Below are 27,855 nucleotides of genomic sequence, written 5' to 3'. Positions count from 1 at the left end.
ATTGGAGGGGACACAGGAGCAGAAAGACAGACCCTCTCCAACTTCTGCCTCAGATCTTCAGATGCAACAATACTTCCAAATCCTATTACTCAGCAGCTATGTTTTTGATAAAAATGGAGATATCTCTTCCAACAGGCCTGTCTTGAAACAAGAACTGCTTAGATCCCTCTGTTTCCACTAGAGGTCCTCATGTATTCATTCCTTCACTTCAATCCCCACCAAAAATATGTATGTATGTGTGTGTGTACACACATACACAATGTATACAGAACATACACAGTCAGAGGTCTCCCCTCCCCCTTTCTTTTACTACCAGGTGTAAGAGGGAAGATTCCAGGAACTCAAGCCTTTGTTACTGTGCTCTACTTCAATGAAAGGCAGGAGGGGGTTAGATGGGGTTGGGGCGGGGCCAGGGAGCAGGATGCCTGGGTCCCCAGTTCCTACCAGTAGGTCCCTAGGCCTCTGTCTCTCTCCCTTGCTCTACCAGCTTCGCCACCCCCAGAGCCTTGACTCCAGAAGAGATTCCAGACAGGAGAAGCTGAAAGGATCTCCTTACACTCCTACTTTTGGTCAGGGCCTTCTATACCACCCACCAAGGCCAGCAGGTAAAGTTGGGAGGGTTAGGGCTTAAAGAAAGGGTGGACACAGACCAAAGTACTCATTGTACCTAAACCTCCCCCCGCCCCAGGAATTAGGAAAGGATATGTCTTGAGAGAAGGAGATGTCCTTAGACTTGGGAAAACAAGTCAGACATCTGGGGTCTGGTTTTTAGGGAGGTGAGGACCCTGGAGGTAAAGGTGGGCAGATTCTCTCAAGTAGTCTCAAGCAGTGTGGAGCCCTTGGGTATGTCTGTGGAGGGGGTGAGATATTTGGGTCTCAGGATGCGAAGTCTGGAACTCTTGGCTTGTTGCTGTGGAATCTCCTGAGTATGAATTTAGTTAATGGTGGATAGAAAGGAGTTGGAAAGGGAATTCCCCACAGGATGGCAGCAATTAGGAGAGGGTGAAACGTTAGCTGGGTGGGCAGCCGCCAAGCTGTCCCATCAGCGGCTCCGCCTCCTATCTTGGCCTCCTAGATTTGGAATGAAGGGAGAGGCTGTATGATTGGAATGAAGAGAAAATAGAAACAGAGCTGGTCCCGGGACGTAAAGAAGATGAGAAGCGCAGGATGTGCAGAAAGTGGCATAGACCTGAGCCCTGGAGATACTCGGGAGAGGGAGGAATGAGGTTTGGGGAACTGGAAACAAGGGCCTCTCCAGACAGGCAGTTCCCAGAGTTGGGGGCACCTGGCGCGGGCGAAAGCGGGCCGGCCGGGGTGGGGGTGGGGGCAGCTATGTCGTCAGGAGTGGGGCGGCCCCGCGGCTGTAGCGTCTGCCTGGCCCGTCCCCTCCAGCCTAGCTCGGGCTCCAGCTACTGCGCCGCGCTTCAGCTCCGACCGCGCGCCCTCGGCAGGCAAGGTAGAGACCCCGCGAGCCCCACGCCGCCGCTCGCCCTACCCACCCGAGCAGGAGGGGCGGAGGCGGGGGCTGCGGGAGGGGACACCGCAAGGGCTGGGATAGGGCTGCTGGGCCGAGAAGGAGGAAGCGTGACAGCTGGAGCGGGTAGCTATCAGGGTTTGCGCCAGTACGTAGGGGCAGCGGGGGTGCTGGGCCAGAACCTGGTAGGCAGCGTTCCAGCCAAACCTTACCTCTCCATCCCTCCTGCTTTCTCTGAGGGATGGTGAAGCTCGGCTCCCAGGGACCCGTGTCCGAGGAAAGTCCGTTTTGGAACCTCCACAGCATTGCACGGGTGGAGGATTCTTGTTTGGCCTCCTGGCCACAACTTCCCACCCCTATGCTTTCCACACCTGCCACTGGGAAGTTTCTGAAAGTGCCTGGGTCTGAATCCTGCTTTTCACCTTTAAATGGGAGACATGAGCTCTACTGAGGAAGAAATGCAAATATTATTGGGCATCTCCTCAGCCTCTTAACGAATGAGCCCACATTCCCCCGCTGTGCCAATATGCGAACTTCCTCCTATACCACGCAATGATGCCCCCACCCCTATGCAAAGAAACACCACCCCCTTAATCAGGCAACACTTCCATCTGTGAGGTTTGTGGAGGCGTAACGAATTTTGAGGCTTCAAGATAAATGTTTCCCTCTCAGGGGCCACTATCTAGAAGGGGGGGGGGGGGCAGTGAAGAATTAGATACTCCCTCAGTCCTGGGAAGGAAGAGGAGAATGCAGGCCCTGGTGTGGTTAAGGGATTCAGAGGTCCGGGTGAAAAGATCTGGGCCCTCAAGGAGGAGGCCTGCTTCTTGGGGTTCCTTGCTGGGTCAGCCTAAATGTTTTGGGGACATAGTTGATTCTTGAGTAATGGTAAATTTATGGGATTTGGAATGTGAGCAATGAATGTTGAAATGAAAAAGGAAACCTTAAATGTTAGCACGACTTTGGAAATTATACTTATCTCGGTTACCAGCAATTTTACTATTTAATGTTTAAAATAAGATCTAGAAAACCAGAGACACAAAGATTTAATGGAATGGACTATGGACAGGATGTGTGAAGTCTGGGTGTGACTCTGAGAGAGTCGTACTCTCTGGGCCTCAGTTTCCTCCTCTGTAAAATATGAGAGTTCGTGCCTCCCAGCTCTGAGGATGTTTTGGGACTCTCTGCCTCCAAGTCAACTTCTAATTTTCTCACCCCAAGTTGGAAGGGGCGGGCAGAGAAACCAGAGAAGGGAAGGGAAGGGTGAGTCACAAATAGCTGGCTGGCAGGCAGCAGACCCCACCCTCCCAGCCCTGGTAGTCAGTCGCCTGGACTAGCCCAGGTTATACCTTCAGGGTTAAGATGGAGAGGTAGGAAAAAACTGGACTTGCTCCAGGTCTTTAAGATCCCAGGATCTTGTGATTTGCTGCTTTTCAGCAACAGGGGCAGCTAAACTTTCAAGGAGAGAAGTCAAGAGGACAATTGAAAAGAAAACATCCCAGGAGCCTTAATGTCCAAGGTCCCAGCCCAGGGTGTCCAAAACCCTGACAGTCTAGTTTCTAGCCCCTGCCTCACCCTCCCACAAGCAAAGTGTAGGATCCTGATACTGCATGTCTATGCCTGAGATATGACACAAGGTGGGAAGGTGTACACCTGGGCTTCACTGGTGCTGGGAATTCCTAGAATTTATGTTTTCCTGGATCAAAGACATCATTTTTCCTAATCTCCAGATGTGTTTTTCTAGGTACCAACCTTGGATAATTAATAACAACAACAACAACAACAATAATAATAATAGCTGCTAACATTTATACAGTTCTTCTGTACCATGCAGTTGCTAAGCATGTTTCATGTATTATCTTATTTAATACCACATTGTGACTGGTTTATCTAGGTACCCATTTTTCTGATGAGGAAACAGTTTGAGGGAGATGAAATAACTCATCTAAGAGCTAGGATTCTAATCCATGCCTATCTTATTCAAAAGTCCATTCTCTTGACCTTTACTGTATACTATGTTTAAGACCTTGGGAGTAGAAAGGGTCATTTTGAAAAGAGACACGAGAGAATTATCATGTCCTGTCATCCCTTGTTTGCTTTTTCCCTGTCACTTTCTCTGTCAGATTTCATTCCCTAGAAACTTGGAGCCATCTAAGAATCCCCAGGGGTAATCAGATCAGCTAATTAAGCCATACAGGCCACATTAGCTGTAAGACTATTATGTATTCACGAGCTCTGTTGGCAGTAGAAGTTGGATTATAGTCACGGAAAAGGGACAAATGGGTGCAGTCCTTTCTTCAGAGTATCAGAACCCCTTTTTAAGTGTTCCTAGAGAGCCCCCAGAAGAGGGATGATATACTGGAGATGGGCAGCAGAGGTATCCCAAGAGCAGAGGCTATAGAGAAGATTCTTGCACCATCAGAAAGGAAATTCTTCTATGTCCTAACTGCCTCCTTGAGCCTCACCCAACAAGCCCTAAGTAAGTGGACAGAGAGGAAGCAGAAGGTCAGAGCCGTGGATGGAATGCCACAAGTGCTTTTCAGCATCATTCATTTAACAAATATTTATTTAGCACCTGCTACATGTGCTCCAAATTGTCTCATATTCCCCTGACTGTCTGGCATCCCATTTAACCATATTTAGGTTAATAGTCGCAAAATATGACTCCCTAACTTTACAGGACTATTTTTGTACAACCAATATGAAGCACCTACAACATGCTAGGCACTGTGTTAGGTATTGGGGATACCGTGGTGAACAAGACTAACAAGTTCCTGCCCTTGTAGAACTTACATTTTGGTAAGAGAAGACAAACAGTAAACAAAGAAGAAAATAAATTAGCAAGATAATTTCCACTTGTGATAAGTTCTGTGAAGGAAACAAAGGAGGATGCTGTGCCAAGGAGGAAAGCTACTTTAGGACGGAATGATCAAGGAAGGTCTCTTAGAAGAGCTGACAATTCAGCTTAGGCAAGAATTCAATTCTGCTAAGAGTGGGGAAGGGTGTTCCAGGCAGACAAAATAGTAAGTCTCATGGCCCTGAGCAGAGAAGAACTTGTGCTTGAGGAATAGAAAGGAAGGCAGTGAGACTAAAATGCAGAGTGTGAACAAGAGAAGGACAGAGAGACAGGCCGGGGCCCTGCCACTCAGTTCTTGGGTTAGAGCTTTGGTTCCTCCATTTATCACCTGTCTTGGAAAGTCCCAACCTTTCTGAGCTCCAGTTTCTTCATCTCTAGAATGGCTATACCAATAATTTTCAATTTCACAGGATTTGATTTTAATTGTTATTACAATAATAACTACCATTTCTCGTAGGCCTTCTATAATGCCATGCATTATAGTGGGTACTTTTCACACATTATTTGACTTAATACCACAACTATGAAAGATAGCTATGGTTCTCCCCATTTTACAGATGTAATTTGCTTAAGTCACACAGTGGTATCCGAGCTAACAATGGAACCCAGATATGACTAACCCTAGTTCTGTTTGACTCCAAAACGGTACCATACTATACTAATGTAAGATATTATTGTTATTGCTGTTGTTGAATCCTCAAGACAAATTGTCCTCTGCTACTTTGTCCCTGGACTAGCGGTCAGCACGATCCACGTGATGGCGCCTCCTCGGTCTCAGGGTCCCATTGCTGAAAGTTGAGGCTTCCTAATCTAGCAGGGTAGAAGGAAGACCCCAGAATTCAAGATTCCCGCACTTAGCTTAACCCTCCTAGAACTGGGAAGCCAGGCAGATAGATGCTTAATCTCCTTCCCCTACCTGCGCCCAATCTCGCGCGCCTGAGTCCCCGCCCTTCCCCAGTTGAGCTCCGCGGGGACGCAGGCGAGGCAGGGCTGGGGCTGGGGACCCGGCCAGGGCTGATTCTGCGTCGCGCGTCAGAAGCGCTAGAGGTCGTTGCGGGGCGTGGGTGGCTCGGGGAGTGGGTGGCGAAGCGGGGCTGGGGACCGAGGCTGGAGGCGGAGCAAGATGGGGTCGTGGCTATGGAGGCGTGCCGGCAACGCAGTGAGAACCACCCGGAGGGCCGGGACTGCGGGATCCGTGATGGGAAAGAGCGCAGAGATTGGAGGTGGCGGGAGGAAAGGCAGAAGCAGGCAAGAGACACACTCACAGAGACAAACACACTGGGGAAGCCCCGGGGGTGGGGGGAGGGGAGGAAGGTGAGGGTAGTCAGATGAATTAAGACAGATTGGGAGAGAAATCAGAGAGCTGGCCAAGGATCCAGAAATGAAGGGGAGAACGTGATGAGTCAGAGAAACAGAGACAGGACAGATACTGTCAGAGAGAGAGAGACATATGGAGAGGAACAGAGGGAAAGGAAGAGACTAAGAAAAAGATTCAGAGACAAAGAACAGAAATAATAGTAGGAGTGGAGAATTAATTGAGTAGACAGAACCAAAGGGACTGCTGGCTTTTTCCGCCACATGCTGTTGTCATCTTCCTCCAGACCTACCGTTGGAGGCCGAGGTCCAGGCACCAAAAGTACTACTACCAAGCTGCCTTTGTGGCCTTCCTTAAGAAAAAAAGAAAGATGGCCAAGGAGAGGGGCCTAATAAGCCCCAGTGATTTTGCCCAGCTGCAAAAATACATGGAATGTGAGTCTTCCTCTCAGTCCTTCAGTTCTAGATACCTTACCCCAGAGAATCCCTCCTCTTCCTTCTCATCCCTGCCCCATCCTCCCCCAGTTTCCCCAATGGCCTTGAACCAGTCAGCTCCTAAGACATGCCTATGACTGAGAAAGGAGAGGGAGATGGGGAGATGCCTGGGGTCTCAGCTCGCCATCCACCTTCTCTGAACCTTGACTGCCTGCTTTAAGTCTCAGAGAAGAAAGTAAAGAGGGGTACCACTTTGGAGGATCTGAAGTGTTTTTCTCCATGTATGTCAGAATTTCTTCTTTTTTTCATCACACTTGAATCTTTCCGTTGGATGTCTGGGTGGGACTCTGGCAGAGGGCAGAGAGAGCTGAACCAGATTAATGCTCTTCTTTCACTCTCTTCGCACCTTAGATTCCACCAAGAAGGTCAGTGATGTTCTAAAGCTCTTTGAGGATGGTGAAATGGCTGAATATCTCCAAGGAGATGTGAGTGGCAGCTGGGAAATCCTCTCCTTGACCAACTCCTCCCATGTTTGTATTCGCCACTCCTTTGGGAACCCCAACTTCCAGGGATTATTCTGGGCCCACTCCTTGCTCTCCTCCCTCAAGACACCCCAATGTCCATCATTACTGCAGCTATTGCTTTAGGACAAAGCAAGAGAGTCTATTAATTCAGGACTCAGCCTAAGACACCATATTCCTGCCTTGGATGCTTCCCAGTGCTGCACTTACTGTCTCTGTCCCCACTACTCCTAATTCTTCAATCCCCAGCTTCTATCCTGCAGACTTCCCCATGGTAATGCTTACTCTCATCATAGGCCATTGGGTATGAGGGATTCCAGCAATTCCTGAAAATCTATCTGGAAGTGGATGATGTTCCCAGTCGCCTAAGCCTGGCACTGTTTCAATCCTTCCAGACTGGTTACTCTTTAGAAAAGACTGTGAAAGAAGGTATGATCATGTAGGTGAGACCAGGCTGGGCTTCCAGAAGAAAAGGCAAATTAGTGTAGTTTTGGGGGTAGGAGTTGAATTGAGTCACATTTTGGGGACAAGGCTAGAGGCGAGAGGTAGAGGTTGTCCAGGCTGGTCTAGGAGCTGGAGGGAGGAAAGAATTGGAATAAACAAGGAAAAGAGAAGAACCAGAATGGAGGGCACCCCAACCTCAGCTCTGCTGTACTTTTTGTCACCAGATGTGGTATGTCTCAGTGATGTCTCCTGCTACTTTTCTCTTCTGGAGGGTGGTCGACCAGAAGACAAGCTAGAATGTGAGTTGCCATTCTGTACTAGGAGAGGGGAGAAAAGGTGAAAAGAGAGAGGGTGTTCCCTGGCCTTCCTTCCCTCATTTTTTCAGGATTCCTAAAGGTTAACAGGGCCAGACAAAGGTGCGGCCAGAGAATAGACCCATTTCCTCTGTCCCCACAGACTCCTTATACCTAATGCCATCCCCCGTAGTCACTCCAGTTCCCATGTCTTATATATTTTCATGTGGGTGGCCTGAGGTGTTCCTGGGATGTGAAAGGTGTGTACTGTCTCCCCTATCAGGTTCACCAAGGGTGGAATCCAGGCCTGTTTCCCCTCCTTTTTTGTCTCCTTTCTCAGTCCCAGCCCCAAACTCTGGCCTCTTCATCTAAAAGGTTTCTCCCTATCTCTTTGTTTCCCCTGTATTATGTTATAAATTCTTTGGGTGTCCCTCACAAACTGACCCTGGCCCCCCTAAAACACCCCACAGTCACCTTCAAGCTGTACGACATGGACAGAAATGGGATCCTGGACAGCTCAGTGAGTTGGGGACCTGTACGCTGGGCAAGGGAGTATGTGTCCATTTGTCTGTGCCTTCTTGTCCCAACTCTTCTAGGATCTTAAGCAGTAGAGGAAGCTAGAGGGAGAAGTTGAGTCCTATAGGACTACATTTGGGAGTAGGTCCCAAGCTCTTGACCCCTAAAAGAGGAGGCTGAAGACATGAATTGGGGGCCCTCTTGCAAACATATGAATACATTTAGACACTCATTTACTTGGCAGAGGCACCTGAGAATGAGAGGTGGGTCTGGGGGTGGAGCGCAGGAACGCTGCTTTCTAGAGAATGCCTCGGATAGTGGTAGTGAGGTGGGATATGGCTGTGGCTCTTACCCTCTTGGCCCCCAGGAAGTGGACAAAATCATCATACAGATGATGCGAGTGGCTGAATACCTGGATTGGGATGTGTCTGAGCTGAGGCCGGTAAGGCAGTTCTTCCTTCCTGTCCCTTCTTGTACCTTCTCCTTGGTGAGTTCTGCATCTACTTTACCCCATCTCCGACAGACAGCCTGGTTCCCTTGGCTAAGATGGCTGGGCTGGGGCCCATGGAGAGGTGTCAGATCTGAGGGGCCATTCACGTCAAAAGTCCCCCCCCCACCCCCCGCAATTCTCTGCTCAGATTCTTCAAGAGATGATGAAAGAGATTGACTATGATGGCAGTGGCTCTGTCTCCCTAGCTGAGTGGCTCCGGGCTGGAGCCACTACTGTGCCACTGCTAGTGCTGCTGGGTCTGGAGATGGTGAGTAGGAGAGACTTGTGAAGATGGGAAAGACAGTTGCTTTGGGTTGTGCTTGCCACAGGCTGGCCCTCTAAGGACTTAGACACTCCCTAGCATCTGTTGTGCCCTCCCAGACCCTGAAGGACAATGGGCAGCACATGTGGAGACCCAAGAGGTTCCCCCGACCAGTCTACTGCAACATGTGCGAGTCGAGCATTGGTCTTGGCAAGCAGGGGCTGTGCTGTAACCGTGAGTGATGGGACCTGGGAGTGTGGGAGCAGAGGGGTAGCCCAGCTCTCTGTGGGAGCATGGCTCTCTGAACTTAGGGAGACCTGGGTTTGAATCCTGGGCTCTGTCACTGACTAGTTAAGTGACCTAGTTAAACCTCAGTTTACTCAACTGAAAATGAGGTCATTGTGAGCGTTAAATAAGTTGATGCAAGAAAAGTGCTTCACCCAGTGCATGTACCTACTATTAAATCTACAATAAAAATTAGCTGTTGTAGTTGTAGTAGTAGTAGTTGTTGTTGTTGTTGTTATCATCTGGGCCTCCTTTTTTATTATCCAACTGGTTATTGGCAAATGGATGAAGTAAGGGTAGGTAGCAACTACTCTTTTAGAGGGAAGAGGGAAAAAAAAAAAGGCATAGGTCTTAGAGGTGAGCCCCCACCCCAAACTTTAATTCTCTACCACACCCTCACAGCAAAGGGTTATAGTCTTGTTTCAGTGAGTAATCCACCTCACCACCAGGTAAGGAGGAAATAGAGGGAGGGGCTACAGCTAAGACTTTGACCTTCCCTCTCACCCAGTCTGTAAGTACACCGTTCACGACCAGTGTGCCATGAAGGCCCTGCCTTGCGAAGTCAGCACCTATGCCAAGTCTCGGAAGGACATTGGTGTGAGTGACCTTAAGTCCACCCCATCACCACCCACATCCTGGCCCTGACCCTCGGCCCATTGTAGCCCTCAGCCCTTCTCCAGTCTTTGTTCAGACCCTCTCAGACAAGGGATTGCCTTTCTCCCCAAGGTCCAATCACATGTGTGGGTGCGAGGAGGCTGTGTGTCTGGGCGATGCGACCGCTGTCAGAAAAAGATCCGGATCTATCACGGTCTAGTCGGGCTGCATTGTGTGTGGTGCCACCTAGAGGTGAGTTCGGGAGCAATTTCTCCAGCCTATGCCTTGGGGCCCCCCCTTAAGTTGCCCTCTCTTCTCGCCTGGCGCATATACCTTACACTCACAGTCGCCCCTGCTCCCAATGGCTCTCTTTTTAGTACCAGACCCCAAGATTGAGAGGTGACGGGAGGAGAGGACCTCCATGGTCTCTCCATGCCCACCTTGTCTTTCAGATCCACGATGACTGCCTGCAAGCTTTGGGCCATGAGTGTGACTGTGGGCTGCTCCGGGATCACATCCTGCCTCCATCTTCCATCTATCCCAGCGTCCTGGTGAGACCTGTGGGCAGCAGCTGGGAGGAGGCAGGAGTGCTGCCTCAATTTAAAAACACACATACGTACAGTGCCTTTTAGAGCAGAGAGCCTATACTTTTAGAATTCAAGTCAGACTTTAATCTGTTTAGGGATTCACACAGAATCCAGTTTTCCTTTCTTCTGCTTCTCTCCCTTCTTAGGCCTCTGGACAGGAGCATAAAAGTAGCAAAACAAGCCAGAAGACCATGGATGATTTAAATTTGAACACCTTTGAGGCTCTGCGGGTACAGGGCTAAGAGGCTTGGGAGTCATGGTGGGAGCTGGTTTTCCTTTGCTGGAGCCCTCTTGGAGAGAATGAAGTGGGAAACCTGCTCAGGGAGGGAGAAATGGGGTCATTACAGCCTTCTGCCCCTGTCTCCAGGGCCCATCTTAACTCTAACAAAAGCTTATGTTCCTCATCCTTGTTTTCTTTCCCCATGTAGATTGACCCTGTTGCTCACACTCACCCACTTCTGGTCTTTGTCAACCCTAAGAGTGGTGGGAAGCAGGGGGAGAGGTGAGAAGAGATATACTTTGTCTACTAAGATCAAGGGGGAGGACTGACAGAGTTGGGGAATTTGTGTATATGGAGGAGACATACTTTGAGGAGGACATCAGGAGGGTGGGGTACAGTCTCTCCCTTCCCTGCCACGAGCCTTTCTATTTCCGTCACACAGGGTGCTTTGGAAATTCCAGTATCTACTAAACCCTCGACAGGTGTTCAACCTCCTAAAGGATGGTCCTGAGCCAGGGTGAGTGTAGGTTGGGGGCTGTATCACAGTGTGTGTGTGTGTGTGTGTGTGTGTGTGTGTGTGTGTGTGTGTGTGTGTGTGTGTGTGTGTGTGTGTGTGTGTGTTTGCCTCTCTGTGTATGTTGGGAGAGCGGGGTTAGGGGACCCCAAGAAACTAGAATTCAGAATGCTGCTTTTACTAGGGTCACTGGGTATCCCCACCTCGGAGTGCCCTGGCTCATTATTCTGTTCTCAAAAGATGGAGGTACCACTTTCTCCCTAACCATTGAGCAGTGGCTATAACTTTCCCCATTGCAATTTTCCTCTGACCTTATTAGAAAAAAGTCTTTTGACAAAGGGTAAGGGTGCCATAAGAATGTGCAGATGAGAAGTAATCTGCCTGTTCAGGAGTTGGGTAGCCTTGGTCCTTTTATCCTTTCTCATCTTCTCTCTCACCTTTTGTCTCAGGCTTAGATTCTTCAGAGAAGTTCCTGATTACCGGATTTTGGTGTGTGGTGGAGATGGCACAGTAGGCTGGATCCTAGAGACCATTGGTCAGTGCAGGGTGAGGCTCTGGGCAGGGCACTGGGGCAGTGGCCTTCCGGAGCTAACTCCCTCTGTCCATCTTCTCACCTGTCCCTCCCAGACAAAGCCAACTTGCCTGTTGTGCCTCCTGTTGCTGTGTTGCCCCTGGGCACTGGAAATGATCTAGCTCGTTGCCTAAGATGGGGAGGAGGTAAGTGATTAGAAATTGTTTTCCTGGGGGATGGGGAGAGCTGGATAGGAAGGGAAAGGCACACCTAGAAGGCATCTAGGTATCTGGTACACAAAGAGGATGAGGGAAGAAGAGGCACAGAAGGGTGGATACCAAAGTGGATTGTCCCAAAGGAAGAAAGCTTTAGAAGAAACAAGGACCACAGCCTGAACCTAAAAGGGTCAAGGGTGATGGTCCTTTTCTCTATAATCCTAAAAATATCCTCTATTTCTCTCAACCAACTCTTAGGGCTCAGAGCATCAAGGAGTATAGGGAATAAGGAAGGTTGTGTAAGTGCTAAGGCAGATGCTGAATGATGGAGCTAGCAGGGAGCTTGGTCATGATTCATTCATTCATTCAACCAGTTAATCAGGGGTCATTCATTCATTCTTCATAATTTCTGCCCAAGTCTATTGCAACAGTCTCCTAACTGCACTTGCATTTCTAGTCTCCTGCTCCCTTAAAAGAGAAAACATTGAAGGGATGGTGTTATAAACGTCACTGTCTGGCAGGTTGGAGTTTGAAGTGTCTTGGAGTTGAGGCTGTTGGATTCAGAGTCCACCTCTTATATCTCACAGGAGATTATAGAATAGGGGTCTACTCAGGAGAGCGAAAAACATTTTAGGTAGAAGAAATTGTATAAAGCCAGAGGAGGAGCCACCAAACAACATGACGGTGCATTCAGGAAAGTGTGAGTCATTCATCGTGACTGGGACATAGGGTGCAAGGTGGGGAATGAAATGAGAGAGGACTGAGCCGAGCAGATTGCGGAGGGTCGTGCATGGTGTGCTGAGGAGTTTTAAACTTTATCCTGCCAGAGATTGAAAGGCGAAAGCCCACAGAAATTATTTGCATTGTTTGCCTCGCAGTGTTTTAATTTTTTGACTTTGGTTATTTCTGAGAAGCGAGTCATGTATTCTTCAATACACCACAATTCCTTGGGTTCCTTGCTATTTTTCACTCATTCACTTTACCTTTCTAACCACTGAAGTCTTTGAACGTGCAATCCCTGAACCATGGGAAACTCTTAAACTCATGGAAGATGTAACTAAAAGAAAGGTGTAACTTAAACTCATGGAAGATGTAACTAAAATATATACCCTTTTTTTCTTTTAGTTACATATATAATATAATACAGTATATATAGTAAAATTACTCTCTCCATATATAAAATGTTATTCCAGGAAGTAGACATGTCTCCAAGTACATATTATAATTTAAATCTCGTATGTAAACATATGACCAATTTTTTTTGGCCAGTTTTTAAAAACTCAACATCTGACTTTGTTTTCACTTACAGTATTAGACACTTTGAAATCATGTATTTTGAATCTTTACTGTGTTCTGCAAATGAGAGTCTCATAGCAATTTCTGCTAATGCAACCTGAATCATGAAAATAATGACATAAATACAGCGCTAATGAAAATTTGCATTGATATTGAAGAGTTGTGAAGAGGGGGAGATGGAAGGAATATGCTCTATGGAGGATAGGTTGGAGGAAGGAGACAGAATAAGAAAGTACCTGTTTTGCAATAATCTAGTCAAGAGATAATGAACACAAAAGCAAAGGGTGCAGCAGTGGCGTTTATGATGTGGAAGCCACATACTTGGTAACTAATGGGTTGTGGAGGAGGACAAGGTGAAGACAAGTCTAGGATATTTTCTGGGTTAGTAGACTGAGCAGATGGAGGTACCATTTATTAAGATAGAGAATACAAGAGGAGGACCATTTTAAGGAAGAAAGATACAATTGGTTTTGGACATATTGAGTTGATGTGTCAGTGGAGTACCCAGATGGAGAAGTGTGGTAGGTAGTTAGAAGTCAATGTTAGGAATTTAGGAGAGAAGTCAGGACTATAGATACATGTTCAAGAACCATCTGCTTCTAGAAAGTAATTGACATCCTGAGAGTAGATAAGTAAGAAGAGAAAGTGGACAAGGATAGCAAGATCCTGGTAAACACCCTATTTAAGGGTTGAGCAGAGGAAGATGAATTATTAAAGGAGTCTATTAGTGTGCTATTTCTGCTATAACAAGTCACCACAAACAGTGGCTTAAAACAACACACATTTATGATCTTATAGTTCTGGAGGTCAGAAGTCCAAAACAGGTCCCTCAGCACTAAAGTCAAGATGTTGGCAGGGCTGCGTTTTTTTTCTAGAGGCTCTAGGGGAGAATACCTTTCATTGCCATTTCCATTTTCTAGAGGCTGCCTGCATGCCTTGGCTCTGGGACCCCTTCCAACCAGCAATATTATCACTCTAACCCTGCTTCCATTGTCACATCTTCCATGATTTTTCTCTTGCCTTCCCCTTTCACTTATAAAAACTCCTGTGATTGTATTGGGCCCACCCAGATAATCTAGGGTAATCTCCTCATTTAAAAATCTTTGATTTAATCACATCTGCAAAATCTCTTTTGCCATATAAGGCAACATATTCACAGATTCTGGAGATTAGGATGTGGATGTCTTTGAGGAGCTATTATTCTGCCTACCACAGAGACTAAGAAGGAACAGAGAGGGTCCTCTGTAACTTAGAGAGTAGTATTTTAGAAGCCAACTAAGGAGTTTCATGAATTAAAATGAGAACTAAAGATATGCTGTCGGTTTTGGCAGGAATAATTGGCAGTCTTTGCTCAAAGAGTTTCAGCAGGGTGGTATAGTGAAAAGAAAATTATAGTGAGCTGGACTATCAGTGGAATGTGAGGAAGTATAGATCGTTTTTGTAATTTTTTTTCCTGATTACAAAATAATACATGCTTGTGGTAAAAAAAAATTCAGACATTTCAAATATACATGACAAGGAAGGGAAAGTTCCTTGTAATCTAATCCCTAAGGTTTCGGAGTCTATTTCTTCATAGTTTTCTTTCTAGGCACATAGTAATATGTATTTAAACAATGAGGTCATTTTATAGATTTTTTTCTTCTTTTTTAAAACTAAATAGCTCATCTTGGTTATAATCATATTTCAATATAGTCAGGTTTGCCTCACTCTTCTTATTACTGAATAGCATCCCTTCGTGTGAATATGTCATAATTTATTTACCCACTTCCCTATAAACATTTGGGTAGCATTCGGGTTTTTTTTTTACAAATCATGCTGTAGTGAACCCCCTTGCATATTTATCTCTGCACCCAGATGTGAGAATTTCTCTAGGAGAAATTTCTAGAAGTGGAATTTCTGGCTCAAAGAGTATGAACATTTTACATTTGATTAGTTTTTAAAATACACAAATAGTACATTAGTACATTTTCACCAAAAAATTTTAAAGTAAAATGTGTAAGTCTTCACATTCAAGTTTCCTCTCCCCTGCCCCTCACCAAATTCCACATACATCCTAGAGACAACCACTGTTTCCTATTTACACTCATTTTTCTGTTTTTATGTGCACACACACAACTTTTTTTAAAAATTATTTATTATTATTATTTATACCTACAGCACCTGGTCTTCCTAAGTGGTCTCCTATCCAAGTACTAACCAGGCCCGACCCTGTTTAGCTTCCCAGATCAGACATGGGGCTTGTTCAGGGTGGCATGGCCATAGACCATGGACCGTGGCTCCACTGGGGTGTGAAGCCAGGACCTTCTGCATATAAAGCAGATGTGCTAACCACTACACTATGGAACCATATCCACACGGACAACTTTTAAACAAACATAAATGGGATCATACTGCTCAAATTGTTCTGGTTTTTCTTTTTTTAATTGAATAATGTATGTTGGAGATTTTTCCATGTTAGTACGTACAGAGTTCGTTCTGTATTCAATCGCTGTACATTATTTCATGGCATGGATTTGCCACAATTTATATAACCTTCCCCTACTGATGAGCATTTAGATTGTTTCCAATTTTTTTGCTGTTTTAGAAAGTACTTCAGCAAACTTTCTTGCACATCCATCTCTGTGCACATGTGTGTTAATTTCTGTAGGCGAAATTCCTGAAAGTGGAATTGCTGTGTCAAAGGATATGTCTTGATAAAATTTGGTAACATTTCAATAAAAATTGCTAAATTGCCTTCCAAAAATAAAATACCGGTTTATGCTCCAACTAACAGCAAGTGAGAGTGCCAGTTTATTCATAATCCCTTTAACACTTGGTTTTCTCAATCTCTTCATATTTTGTCAATCTGATAGACAAGAAAAAGTTACTAATTGTTTTAATTTCCATTTCTTTTAATTATTAATAGTACTGAGCATCTTTAATATGCATATTGGCATTTGTATTTCTTCTGTGATTGGTTTGTTTCTGTTATTTGCCTATTTTTCTATTGACTTTATAGAAATAGTGATCGGTGAGCTTTTTTTGAATATTGGGGAAGTTAATCTATTATATGTGCTGCAGATATTTTTTCCCGGTTTGTATTTTGTATTTTTTTAGATATGTGTTTATTTAACCATACAAAAGTTTTAAATTTTAATATAATTGTGTTGATCAGTTTTTCCCTTTTTTGGTTCCTAGTTTTATATTATGCTTTAGAAAGGCCACTCAAAGATTATTAAAACATTTATTCATCTTTTCTTCTAATAAAAATTCTGCTTCTTTTTTAACATTTAAATTCTTCGATCCATCTTGATTTTTTTTTAATTTATTACATTTGTTGGGGTTAGTTACATTGGTTTATAAGATTATGTAAGTTTCAAGTGTAGAATACAATTTGATGATATATCATCTGTATATTGCATTGTTTATCACCCAAAGTCAAGTCTCCTTCTATCACCATATATTTGACCCCCTTTACCCTCTTCGTCCTGCTCCCATTCCCCTCCATCTTGAATTTATTTTGGTATAAGAAGTGACTTCTACACCCAGCACCATTTATTGAATGAATAATCCATCTTACCCACTTATTTGAAATGTCACCATATACTAAATTCTCATATATATTTGAGTCTGTTTCTGGGCACTCTATTCTTTGAATACTATTGAACTTTTTATTCTATTCACTGTGTCAGTATCACACCATTTAGACACTATTGCTCTATACTGTGTGTGATCTGGTAGAATGAGAAGAGAAAGTGTCAGGGGTAGGGAGAGATAGATAGATAGATAGATAGATAGATAGATAGATAGATAGATAGATAGATAGATAGATAGATACAGATTATCCCCATTCATCACTCATTTTTAAAAAATTTTCCTAGCCATTTTCTCTAATCTTCCAGATGAACTTTGGCATTGTTGTTAGATACATACATACATTGGGAACAATCATCCTTCATGACAGTGTGGAGAAAAGGCCAGCAGGTTCCATGGGAGCCATGACTGAGCACCCTGCCTTTTCACTGGCAAGGGCTGGGGGAGTCTGAAGAATTGGGGCAGAGGATCCCTGGGAATTTGTCGAACTGAGTTAACCTGTCTTCTCTCCCATCCCTAGGGTATGAGGGACAGAATTTGGGGAAGATTCTCAAGGATTTAGAGACAAGTAAAGTGGTACATATGGATCGATGGTCTGTGGAGGTGATACCCCAACAAACTGAAGAAAAGAGCGACCCAGTCCCCTTTCAAATCATCAATAACTACTTCTCCATTGGTGTGGTCAGTGGAGTGGGGCATGGGGGCAGGGAGGAAGCGGGGTTAAGCAGGCAGAGGCTGGAGGAGAGCAGACTGAGAAGGTAGAGGTTAAGAGAGCTGTGACACAGGGAAATCGGGGATGGGGTACAGTGGTGTGAGTTGCAAGAAAAGAATATGGGACATACTGCTTCTAAATGGGGGAGTTAAAGAAATAAAGTTCTGTGCTGAGAAAAGGCAGGCCTCTGATCTTACATGCCTGAACTTCCCAGGATGCCTCTATTGCTCACCGATTCCACATCATGCGAGAGAAATATCCCGAGAAGTTCAACAGCAGGTGAGAGAAAGTGGGGGTGGGGTGGGCATACACAGTGGCAAGAACCAGGTTGTGTGGCCAAGTATGACGAGAGCACTTGAAGAGTGACACCTCGAGGAAACCCGTCGACCCAAAGTTACTCTGTTCCACATGGGTCTGGAGTCAGGAGGTTAATGCTCTTTTCTGTTACTTAGCCTACCCCTACCAGCACTGTGTAACTTATCCCCACTCCCCCCCACCCTGCCACTGGGCCTTGTGTTGGGGCTGACACAGAATGAAGAACAAGCTATGGTATTTCGAATTCGCCACATCTGAATCCATCTTCTCAACGTGCAAAAAGCTGGAGGAGTCTTTGACAGTCGAGGTGGGTAGGATAAGACCTCATCCTACATCTTTTTCAGCTTCTTATATCTTAGTTTCTCCTTTCACAGGTGCCCTCAAGAACTTCCCATATTCTTGAACCTCTGCTTTGACCTCCCAGCTCTCCAATTCTGATTTCCTAAGTTCTCAAGATATACCAATCCCTATTTCCTTTCATCCCTTGCAAAACTCCAAATTCTGATCTTCCCAGTTTGTCATCTGGTGGAGGGAAGAGTCACATCCTTGATTATGCCATGAGGTAAGGATCTGTTTTCTTCTTCCTTCAGATCTGTGGGAAACCACTGAATCTGAGCAACCTGTCTTTGGAAGGCATTGCAGTGCTGAACATCCCTAGCACACATGGAGGCTCCAACCTCTGGGGTGATACCAAGAGACCCCATGGGGACATCCATGGGATCAACCAGGCCTTAGGCGCTACAGCTAAAGTCATCACTGACCCTGACATCTTGAAAACCAGTGTACCGGGTGAGACGAGCTGCCCTGGGAGCTGAGGGCAGGAAAAAGGGGAAGGTGTAATTCTCTTTGGAGGCACCCTGCTTCTGCAAAACCTGTCTTGCTACTTTCCATCCCCAGACCTAAGCGACAAGCGGCTGGAAGTAGTAGGGCTGGAGGGTGCAATTGAGATGGGCCAGATCTATACCAAGCTCAAGAGTGCTGGACGTCGGCTGGCCAAGTGCTCTGAGATCACCTTCCAGTAAGGAAAACTCTGGCTCGGGGCTCTACGGGAAGGAGTGGGGCCAGGAGCACCAGGGTCATGGGAATAGCGGCTGTACTAGGAGATCTTCCTCAGTACCAAAGGCTGTCAAAGCCAACTTCGGAAACAGAGTTTTGGCATTGGTCGGTAAAGAAATCTCCAGCAATCTGCTTTGGCCTCCCACAGCACCACAAAAACCCTTCCCATGCAAATTGACGGAGAACCCTGGATGCAGACACCCTGTACAGTGAGTATTGCTTGTGCCTGCTGAAAACTGAACCCTCAGGCTCCATGGATCCTTAATCTCCATTCTATAGCTTCTTTACTTCCTCTCAATGCCTGAAGTTCCCTTGTGCACCATTTATCTCATATCCTGATTTCTCAGCCCTTGGCCTTCCTTCCATGGCCTTTCTAGGACCCCAGCAACCCACCCTGAAACTCACAGATCTTCTCCCAGATCTCTGCTGCTCCATCCCTACAGTACCAGGTCCTGCCTCTGAACATGGCCCCTTCTCTTCCAGATCAAGATCACCCACAGGAACCAGATGCCCATGCTCATTGGCCCACCTCCACGCTCCTCCAATTTCTTTGGCTTCTTGTGCTGAGAGAGACATCTCAACCTCAAAGCCAGTCTTGAACCCACTTCCCTGGACTGTACTCCCTGGACTGTACTCTGTATACTGCTGCCGCACCTCCTGCCAGCTCAAGGGAGTGTTCCTTCACCCTCACAGTATTTATTATCCTGCACCACCTCCACTATTCCCCATGCGCGCGAGCACACACACACACACACACACACACACACACACACACCACAAACACATACATTGAAAGTGCCTCATCTGAATAAAAAGACTTTTTTTCCCCTACTGGGATATCTGTTAAGTAAGTGGTATACCTTCTTCCTCTATTCCTTCACTCCTTAAATGACATAGATTCTCTCAAGAAGCAAGAAAAAATACAGCACCTGGTTCTGAGTATTTATTTCAGGTGGTGGTAGTCTCCAAGGGGAGAATGGAAAAAAAGGTAGGCACTGCTGTCCACCTGGGTAAATCATAGCATCACATGAGAGTACTCAGACCTGCTGCCCACTGAGAAGGGGGCTGTTCTCACCGATGGAGTAAGAATGGAAGACCCGGGGCAGACGCAGCCAGTGGGTGCTACTGTGTGGCAGCTGGGAAAGGGGGTTTGAGGAGCCCTGCTTCATAAGTCTGCGCCTGATATTGGGAGAAGAAGCAGGAAAACTGGTTAGCAATAGACAAGGGCAGCTTATTTACTTCTCCAAAGAAGAGGACATACCTATATCCCAGGTTCACTTGGCCTTGATCCTAGCTCCTTCCCCTCCTCCTCACAGATAAGGTTCATCCTCTCTTGTTCCTATGGTAACCTCTGCCCATTCCTCTCTCCCAATGAGCTTCTCTACTTTGAGGACCTTGGCACTCCAGGCCTGGGGATCTCCCCTTCTTGCAGGTGGAGAACTCACTTCACCCAACCTCTGCCACTCTTGATATAGCTAATAACAACAGCCATCAATATCATTATTTTTGCACTCCTCTTTCAAAACAAGGTGCTTTATCCACATTGTCTCTAATTCTGACAATAGCCCCACAGAGCAGGTATTAGTTTTTGTACTTTTCAGAGGCTCAAAGAGATTAAGCTACTTCCCCAAGGTCCCACCAGTGAGACTGCAGTCCAGGCCTGTTTAACTTCCAAGTCTGGGCTCTTTCCTGGACACTGTACTTCCTCAAAGGGAGTGGTGATTCCTTCTCCCCTTGAGGAAGAGTAAATGATGGTAATAAGAAATAGGGGGTGTCAGCTTGATGGTGAGGTCCTCACCTATATATCAGAGATGCAAGCACCATAGCCATCAATGCCAGCAAGATGCCCATGAGAAGGGGAGCCTGCCCAAGGCCCGCTTCTTGACCTGTGAGTGGAATTCCAGACACTGCTTCAGTGTCTGCTCCTTAACAGATAGTCTCTGTCCACTCCCCTTCATCCCAGCTCTTGTCCAAATACCTACCAGGCATGACAAGCTGGGTGCTGACCATTGCTAGGCTGTTGGCATCAGCCAAAGACACATTGAGGCAGTAGGTCCCTGAGCCGCCCTTCAGTACCTGGTGCAGAACCAGCTGGCAGGCTGGGCTGGGTAGCACAGGCTGACAGAGCCGCTGGGCAGGGGGCAGACACCCTGGTGATGATATATCCATACAGGCTTCCTCGGGCAGCCTGGGAGAGGGGTCATGTTATGTCAGGAGTTCTGTGTAGGAACACTAGACACCAGAGAGCAGGGCAACAGTCCACCCAGGAGTTCTCAGGGCCACCAGTGGGACACTTACCCGCCTTGGCAAGACACAGTCAGCTCAAATGCATCTCCTTCACTAGATGGCACAGCCTGTAGGATCTCAGCATTCTCAATACCCTCTGCAAAGTTGCAAGATTTTAAGTCTGGGATTCTTCTACCAGAACTCCTCAAAGGCCCATAGACAGAAAAACCCTAGGCTGCTTCCCCAATCCCATCCCCATGCCTTCAAATGAAAACCATGGGCTTTGGGTTTTCTTGTCCAGGTGAGTAACTCATTCCATAGTATGCTTCCACTGGCAGCTCTAAGCAGCATACGCCTCCCTCCACCAGCCCCCATTGCAGGCAAGACTCACGGACAATGTCCAGGGTGAGGGAAAAGGAGCCATATCGATACAGAACACAATCCAAGGGGACTTGTCGCTTCACCAGGTTTAAGGTGGCTGTACTGTCCAGCAGGGGGCTCTGGGAGCCTGGCAGGAGAGGGTTGAAGAGAGAAAATCAAGAGACAAATGACTCACCTGAAAACAGAGGCCAACCAGGCATTTTCCCAGGTAGAGCCAGAGCTACTGGATCCAGGCTTGGATTCAGACAAGACCTGAGAAATCTCATTTTACAGATAAGGAAACTGAGTCCCTGAAGGATATATGACTGTCCCAGAGTCACACAGGGGTAGAGCTGGAGTTTTAAAAAATCCCAAATGTTTATCCCACTCCACACTGTGCCAGGTCCTGGGCTAGACACCTGACATATGTTAACTCATCTAAACATCACTATCTCATTCCTCCTTTTTCAATGTTCTTATCACAATTTCAGGTTGATCTGCTTTGGATTGAGATTCCAGGGATGAGAAATGGAATCGGAATCTGGGAAAGATTTCTATGCATTTACATATGAACAGGAAATGAGATATAAATACATATATGATCACAGTCTGTTCCCTGGCCTGCCCCTCAGGGAATAGCCCTCCTCAGGGATAGAGAAGCAACAAGCTCTATTCTGGGCCTAGGAGAAGACCCTGACTTCCTAAACTCCATATCTATTCCATGTCATTAAGAGAGACTTGAGGGCTTTAAAACCATTGAGGGCCCTGAGAGGACTCCATCGCTAAGCAAAGGATCGGGTAACATCTGAGTCCTGAGTAAATCTTTCAGCTCTTTAGTAACAAATGCCCCATCTCAATAAACTGCATTCACATTGGCCTTCTTACCTGTAATACCTTCCGTAGGCATGGACAAGCTGACATCTGGACTCTCAGGCTCAGGTGTGGGTACCTCTCCTGCTGTGGTCTCCACCAACTCTGTAGTTGTTACCTGTGCAACTGTGGTTTCAGAGGGCTCTGCAGTTGACACTTCAGGTGTACCTATGGCCTCTGCAGTTGGCATCTCTGCAAGTGTGGTACCTATGATCTCTGAGGTTGGTACTTGCTCAGGTGTAGTACCTATTCCCTCTTCAGTTGGCACTTGTACAGATACAGTACCTATAACCTCTGTTGTTGGCACCTGTACAGCTGTGGTTCCAGAGGGCTCTGCAGTTGGCACCTGACCAGGTGTAGTACCTACAACTTCTGCTGTAGGTACTAGCCCAGCTGTGGTGCCAGGGGCCTCTGCAGTTGGCACATACCCATCTGTGGTGCCTGGAACTGGGGAGGAGCCACAGGAGGTGAGAGGAATGGCAGCTTGAAGCACCGCTCGGGCAGTGATTGGGCCAGACTCTAGGTAAGTGTGAGTGACCACAAGTGCCCGAGAGATCAGGGTTCCAGTACTGTCTCCAAAGTCCCAGGTGTAGGAGAGGTCTGCCCCAGACAAGTAGCCACTGGGGTCATGGAGCTGGAGGGCAAAGATCAAAGGTTGATTTCTCAAGAAGCGCTTGTTCCCTCCATCCAAGGCCTGTAGCTGGGACACGCTCACAGAGAATGGCACCTGGTCTGAGATTGGAACCAAAAAAGGGGAAAATCACACCTGGGCCACAGCTTCTCCTCTCATAGCCACACCCTCCAATTCCAAGCTGATTGACCATCCCTTCACTGGCTCCAAGCCCCACATTCCTCTGCCCAGGTATTCCTGGCTCTGCCCCTTTAAGGTTATGCACCACTTCCCATTTCCCCTTCTAGTCTAGCCAAGCCTCCTCACCTTCTTCTCCTGGCTCTGCAAGGATTGGCCTTGCCCCTTCCTAAATCCTTACCAGTAATGGTGAAGGCTGAGCGGGAGTGAGCGAGGGGCACGTAGCTCTGGGATCCCCGACGGTGGTAGACAGTTACTTCCATGGTATGTATGCCCAGCTCTGCTGTGCCTGTCTCAATGCTCAGGCCAGACACTGGACCCCCCAGAACTTGCCAGTATTGGCCTGAGGTTTTTGGAAAGAAAAATAGGGAGGGTGGGTGTTACCAGTCAAAGAAAGTCGACTGAAGGGCAGGATTAGATAGGGCACCAGAGAAGGAAGGTCAGTAGATATATTAAGGATGGTTATTTTAGAGGGTATTTGGAAGGTTGGAACAGGGGCAGGAAAGGAGTCCGAACGAGTGGTTCCATGGGATGGGACTATAATTGGGGAAGGGCTCCCAGAAAAAAACTATAATAGAGAGAGTTGGAGGGGGCCAGGTGCTAGGGAAGAGGAAGGAGCCACAGGGAAAATAATTAGGGAAACTCACAGAGCTTAAAGGGTGGGACCAAAAGGAAAGGAGATCAAGAAGAAAGAGGTAAATTCAAGTGTGGATTACAGGCCAGAGCAGAGAGTCCCTCACCCCAGGTCTTCCAGACATAAACAAATCTTCTCCTCTGAAACCAAGGGCCAGATGGGCAGGCCTCTCCATCAGGAAAGATGCAGGCATCGTCAGGTTCCTGGGGGTATACTGGCTGTCCTTCCCATACCTGGCTCCCTGAAAGGTAGATACGGAGTCACCCTCAAACCCTGGCATTCCTTTCTGTACACCAAAACCCCTAACATGTCTCCCAGAGAGGGGCTCTGGGAATACTTCCTAGCTACAAAGTATATTCCCTTTGGTATAATCCATTTGGGGTGGCAGTGGGAAGAATGGAAACTACAATTAAAGATTCATATGTATATACTTACATACGAAAGAGGTTGGAAGGCCATATATCAAAATGTTTAGAGTTATTTGCTCTAGCTAATGAGATGAAAAGAAAGAAAACCACCAGCTTGCAATTACTGAGCCTTTACTATAGGCTAGGGCAGGCATTATGCTAAATTCTTTATATATTATCACATTTTAATCCTTACAATGATCTTCCAAGCTAGGTATCATCCTCATTCTATGAATAGGGGAATGGAAGCACACAACAATTAAGTATCTTGCTCAGGGTTCCAAATTTGTAACAAGTTTATTTATTTATTTCATTTCATTTCATTTCATTTCATTTCATTTCATTTATTTATTTTTTTGGTAACAAGTTTAAATCCAAGTCGGTCTAACTTCTATGTCTACTGAGTCCTCTGTCCCCCATTTTGGAGGCTATAATTCTTTTCCTTTTTATTTATGTTTTCTAATTTTTCTACAATGAATATGCATGACATATGTAATTTGTTAAAAAATAAAAATTAGAGGGGAGAGAGGGCATTCCCTGAGCTCACTGGGGATAGATACCAGGGAATCTGAGCCCCAGGAATGAGGAGGGCCTGGAGTAGAGAAGTACTCACCATTGATGATGGTGTTGTTGGTCCAGATGACCTGCCCATCTGACATCACCTTTTGGCTTTCAGGGAAGTGCAGGGAAATGGAAAAGGAGGCATTTGCCCCGACCAGCGTAGGCCCATCATTACTGACCTTCAGGGACACCTGGCCACCTGAGAAGGGCAGCTGCATTAGCTGGGACTCCTTTGGCTTCCCCTCCTCATTTATCTTTCTCCTAACTTTCTTCTCAAGCTACATTCAACCCAGTTCTTGCTCCTCTCCCTCCCCATTCCCATCATATCCTCCCCAGAAATTGCCAAGTTCCTACCTCTCCAGCAGTCAGGGCGCTGGATTTCTGTCCACTCTGGATATAGCTCCCTATTCCAGGCTTTAGTTCTGAGCTGTCTAGAGATACCATGCCAGCGCCAGTCTCTGGGTCCTGAAAAAAAGGTACCAATTAAAAAAGCTACCAAGAGGGCCCTAGGATCCTCGCTCAGTCCCTTCTCAAAGTTCATTTTAAACTAATATAATATTCTATGTCAACTATAATTGAAAATAACATATATATAAAAATTTTAAGTGCATTTTAGTGCACTGAATACCCACTGTGTACCAGGCAATATGCTAGGTACAAAGCACTTAAGAAATGAATAAGACGTGGCCTTGAAGAGATTCAAAGTAAAGTATAGGAAATAGACATATATATAATTTCTTTTATTATTTATTGTTTTATTATTATTTATGCCTACAGCACCTGGTCTTCCTAGGTGGTCTCCCATCCAAGTACTAACCAGGCTCAACCCTGCTTAGCTTCTGAGATCAGACATTGGGCTTGTTCAGGGTGGCATGGACGTAGACCATGGACTGTGGCTCCACTGGGGTGTGAACCCAGGACCTTCTGCGTGTAAAGCAGATGTGCTAACCGCTACATGATGGAACAACCTCCCATATACATAAATTACTATAATTTATGGCACTGTTTAATATGAGCTATAGCAGACATGCATAAGTGCAACTAAATGAAGAATTAAACAGATTAGTTCTACTCTGGCAGATAGGGAAAGACTTTAATGAGGACTTAGCCTGTAGGATAAAGCACTCCGGGCAGAAGGCCCAGTACAAGCAGATGTAAGCATAGCATGATAGGGAATTACTAGCAATATGGTTGATGTACACTATGAGAGATGAGGCCAAGAAGACTGTTTGGAGGCTTTGAGTGCCAAGCAAAGGAATTTGGCTTTTATCCTGCAGGCAAGGACACCTTAGAAGATTTTGTTTGTTTTATTGAGATATAATTCACATACATAAAATTCACCCTTTAGAATCTTTTCAAATATGATCAGGAATGTGTTTTAGAAGGATCGTTATGGCAAGCAGTGAGGAGGATGGATCAGAGGTAGGCAGAGGTTGGGGCTGGGGATAGAGCAGACAAAATTATGACGACTGACTGGCAGTGGTCTGAGAAAAAGGGATATGATGGATTTCCGTATGCATCCCCCAGATCCAGCAACTATTAACATTTTGCCACATTTACTTTACCTATCCTTTGTTATTGTTGGCTGTTTGTTTTTTGGCTAAAGTATTTAAAAGCAAATCTCAGATATCTTGTTATTTTAACCTTACACATTCAGTATGTATCTGTAAAAAAATAAATAAATAAATATTGAATAAGCGTTGTTATTTCACTCTAGACAAAATTATCAAATGCAGTCCACATAAGATTTCATGAATATTTAAAATGGCTTCTTAAGATTTTAAAAATCAGGATCCAAAAAGTAAGCACAATCTTTTAAGAGCCTCAGGTGAACAAGTATGAACAGAATGTTTCCAGAATACATAGTAATTCTGTAAAATAGTAAAAGAAAGATATAAAACAGCAGTATGAATGAGGAAAATCAGATCAAGGAGAATATTCTCGGTCCGTGAGATCAGGGATCTAGAGAAAGAAAGGGGAAACCGGGATGTGGTGTATGTATTTCACCACAGTAGAAACTATTCCTACTCCATTTCTAATTTGTTCTGGAATCCTAGTTGATTCTGCTCAGGGAGGATCTGGAATCATCTCTTTGAGCATCCAACCACTAGAGCAAGAGAATCATAAGATGACCCATTCTTTCTCCACCCCCAACCCTCCCTCCTCAGAGCAGCACGTGACATTCCAGACCCTCTCACCACTCCTCAACCCCACCTCTTGCTCCTGTCACGAGGCCCCAATCCCCCAGAGCCCTTTCATGTGATTCTCAGCTGAGACCCCTCTGCGTGTCTCTTCCAGCTCCAGGACAAAAGCCTAGGCTGTGTTCACCCATCTCCATCCCAAAGAAAGGAGGTGGTGCCTCCTCACCCTTTTTATCCAATACCACATTTTCTTACTCCTCCCTTTAAAAACCCTATCTCAAGTGCCTGAGATATTGCCTAAAAGAGTCTCCCACTCATTTCCCCCTCTTGGAGCCCCTGCTCCAGGTCATTGTCCAGGGAGCCTAAGAATTAGGGCCACAGAGACCCACTGTCCTCTTGCCCTTTTAAGCATATGGGATTATTTTCAGGCTCAGTCCCAAATCTCCATGTGGGGAGAGGGTTCAGGAGCCCATGTCCTCACTAAATCGAATGAGAGAGAGAAACCTGAAGTGTTCCTGTATCTCCCATTATAAGAGGAAAAACCAGAGCAGGTGTGCAACCCCAAATTCACACATTCATATCCACACTCACCTTCTGTGGCCCCCACAGCCAGAAGAGCACCCATCACAGCCACATGGAGAAGGCATTTTCTCTGCGCCAGATCCATCCTGTCTTCCTTCCAGCAACCAAAGGCTCTGGGAGGCTGGGACAAGCCCCTATATAAGAAAGGGGTGCTCATTTGCATAGCCCTTCCTCTTCTCCCTCTAGGGGAGTCCTGGGAGGGGCAGGAGGACTGGAGAAAGGCAAAACTGATAAGGGATCCTGGTCCCTGGACATCCCACTACTCAATGAGTTTCTAGTTTCACTGGGTCACTCTCTTCTTTATTGAGAAAGAATTGACTGAAGGGCAGCTACGTTAACTAACGAGTACCCGACACACAATTCATTACGGGAGAGTGAATGAATCTGTTGTTTGAATCAAGCCAGGAACCTCTCAAAAAGACAGAAACAGAGACCCTGCATCCAAAAACATAGACAGTATCGGGTAGGCTGAGAGGCTGAGGCAATGGTTCCTGCGAAACCCAGGAAACCCTTACAATGAGATTCCCAGCTTCCTGGGCCAGGTGGAATTTGATCTTAGATCGATACACATTTTTTCTAAGGGTTGTGAAAACGGCGAGATCAGGAAACGTCTATAGACTCAGGACACAGGTAGGAAACTCGAGCCCAAATCAAGTACTTGGAAAGAAGTGTTTCGCCTCCCCAAGGAGGCAGAAACTTGTCTTAATGCTGCACAAAACCAAACTTGGGCGGGACGCGGTCATTTGCGGCAGGAGGTGCTGGGTTAGCCCCTCCCACTCTTACGT

At 46.1% G+C, this 27,855-nt stretch overlaps 2 protein-coding genes and 2 pseudogenes across 8 annotated transcripts; 1 reads left to right on the top strand and 3 right to left on the bottom strand.

Moving 5' to 3' along the window:
• The first annotated feature begins 435 nt into the window (after positions 1 to 435).
• On the top strand, positions 436 to 19,319 carry DGKA (diacylglycerol kinase alpha). 6 transcript variants are annotated; one of them, XM_011375718.2, is made up of 24 exons: positions 436 to 605; positions 5,930 to 6,077; positions 6,489 to 6,562; positions 6,895 to 7,027; positions 7,267 to 7,341; positions 7,806 to 7,855; positions 8,219 to 8,293; positions 8,490 to 8,609; positions 8,723 to 8,837; positions 9,397 to 9,485; positions 9,615 to 9,734; positions 9,935 to 10,033; positions 10,216 to 10,299; positions 10,498 to 10,571; positions 10,732 to 10,806; positions 11,253 to 11,338; positions 11,431 to 11,520; positions 16,919 to 17,079; positions 17,325 to 17,389; positions 17,642 to 17,732; positions 18,016 to 18,214; positions 18,323 to 18,443; positions 18,630 to 18,690; positions 18,965 to 19,319. In XM_011375718.2, exons 2-24 carry the CDS (start codon positions 6,014 to 6,016, stop codon positions 19,046 to 19,048), a joined length of 2,205 nt encoding a protein of 734 aa, XP_011374020.1. In that variant the 5' UTR covers positions 436 to 605; positions 5,930 to 6,013; the 3' UTR covers positions 19,049 to 19,319. The 6 variants fall into 6 exon arrangements, with proteins under 6 accessions (XP_011374020.1, XP_011374023.1, XP_011374021.1 ...); XM_011375721.2 differs by lacking the exon at positions 436 to 605 and adding an exon at positions 1,076 to 1,226 and having other exon boundaries at positions 18,965 to 19,312; XM_011375719.2 differs by lacking the exon at positions 436 to 605 and adding an exon at positions 1,393 to 1,456.
• Positions 14,974 to 15,089, bottom strand: LOC111729731 (annotated as a pseudogene).
• Positions 19,320 to 19,411: 92 nt separating the features above from the next.
• Positions 19,412 to 27,805, bottom strand: PMEL (premelanosome protein). 2 transcript variants are annotated; one of them, XM_011375715.2, is made up of 12 exons: positions 27,586 to 27,805; positions 27,080 to 27,204; positions 24,702 to 24,812; positions 24,400 to 24,546; positions 23,486 to 23,620; positions 22,927 to 23,088; positions 21,953 to 22,669; positions 21,099 to 21,215; positions 20,780 to 20,864; positions 20,464 to 20,669; positions 20,280 to 20,367; positions 19,412 to 19,660 (listed from the first exon to the last, which is right to left on the bottom strand). In XM_011375715.2, the coding sequence occupies exons 1-12, from the start codon at positions 27,639 to 27,641 to the stop codon at positions 19,519 to 19,521; spliced, it is 2,091 nt and encodes a 696-aa protein (XP_011374017.1). In that variant the 5' UTR covers positions 27,642 to 27,805; the 3' UTR covers positions 19,412 to 19,518. The 2 variants fall into 2 exon arrangements, with proteins under 2 accessions (XP_011374017.1, XP_023376478.1); XM_023520710.1 differs by having other exon boundaries at positions 27,729 to 27,805.
• On the bottom strand, positions 25,116 to 25,231 carry LOC111729740 (annotated as a pseudogene).
• Positions 27,806 to 27,855: the final 50 nt, after the last annotated feature.

Source organism: Pteropus vampyrus, unplaced genomic scaffold, assembly GCF_000151845.1.
Source record: "Pteropus vampyrus isolate Shadow unplaced genomic scaffold, Pvam_2.0 Scaffold276, whole genome shotgun sequence".
NCBI lineage: Eukaryota > Metazoa > Chordata > Mammalia > Chiroptera > Pteropodidae > Pteropus > Pteropus vampyrus.
Note: the sequence above shows the minus strand (reverse complement) of the source record. Positions and strands in the feature narration are given on the sequence as shown.

Coding starts and splice junctions, on each gene's coding strand:
- DGKA (XM_011375718.2), top strand. CDS start 6,014: ATGGCCAAGGAGAGGGGCCTAATAAGCCCCAGTGATTTTGCCCAGCTG. Junction 10,300..10,497: donor ACACCTTTGAGGCTCTGCGG/GTACAGGGCTAA, acceptor TTCCCCATGTAG/ATTGACCCTGTTGCTCACAC. Junction 10,807..11,252: donor AAGGATGGTCCTGAGCCAGG/GTGAGTGTAGGT, acceptor CTTTTGTCTCAG/GCTTAGATTCTTCAGAGAAG.
- PMEL (XM_011375715.2), bottom strand. CDS start 27,641: ATGTGTATCGATCTAAGATCAAATTCCACCTGGCCCAGGAAGCTGGGA. Junction 24,547..24,701: donor GCGCCCTGACTGCTGGAGAG/GTAGGAACTTGG, acceptor TGCCCTTCTCAG/GTGGCCAGGTGTCCCTGAAG. Junction 22,670..22,926: donor CTCAGCCTTCACCATTACTG/GTAAGGATTTAG, acceptor TTCCAATCTCAG/ACCAGGTGCCATTCTCTGTG.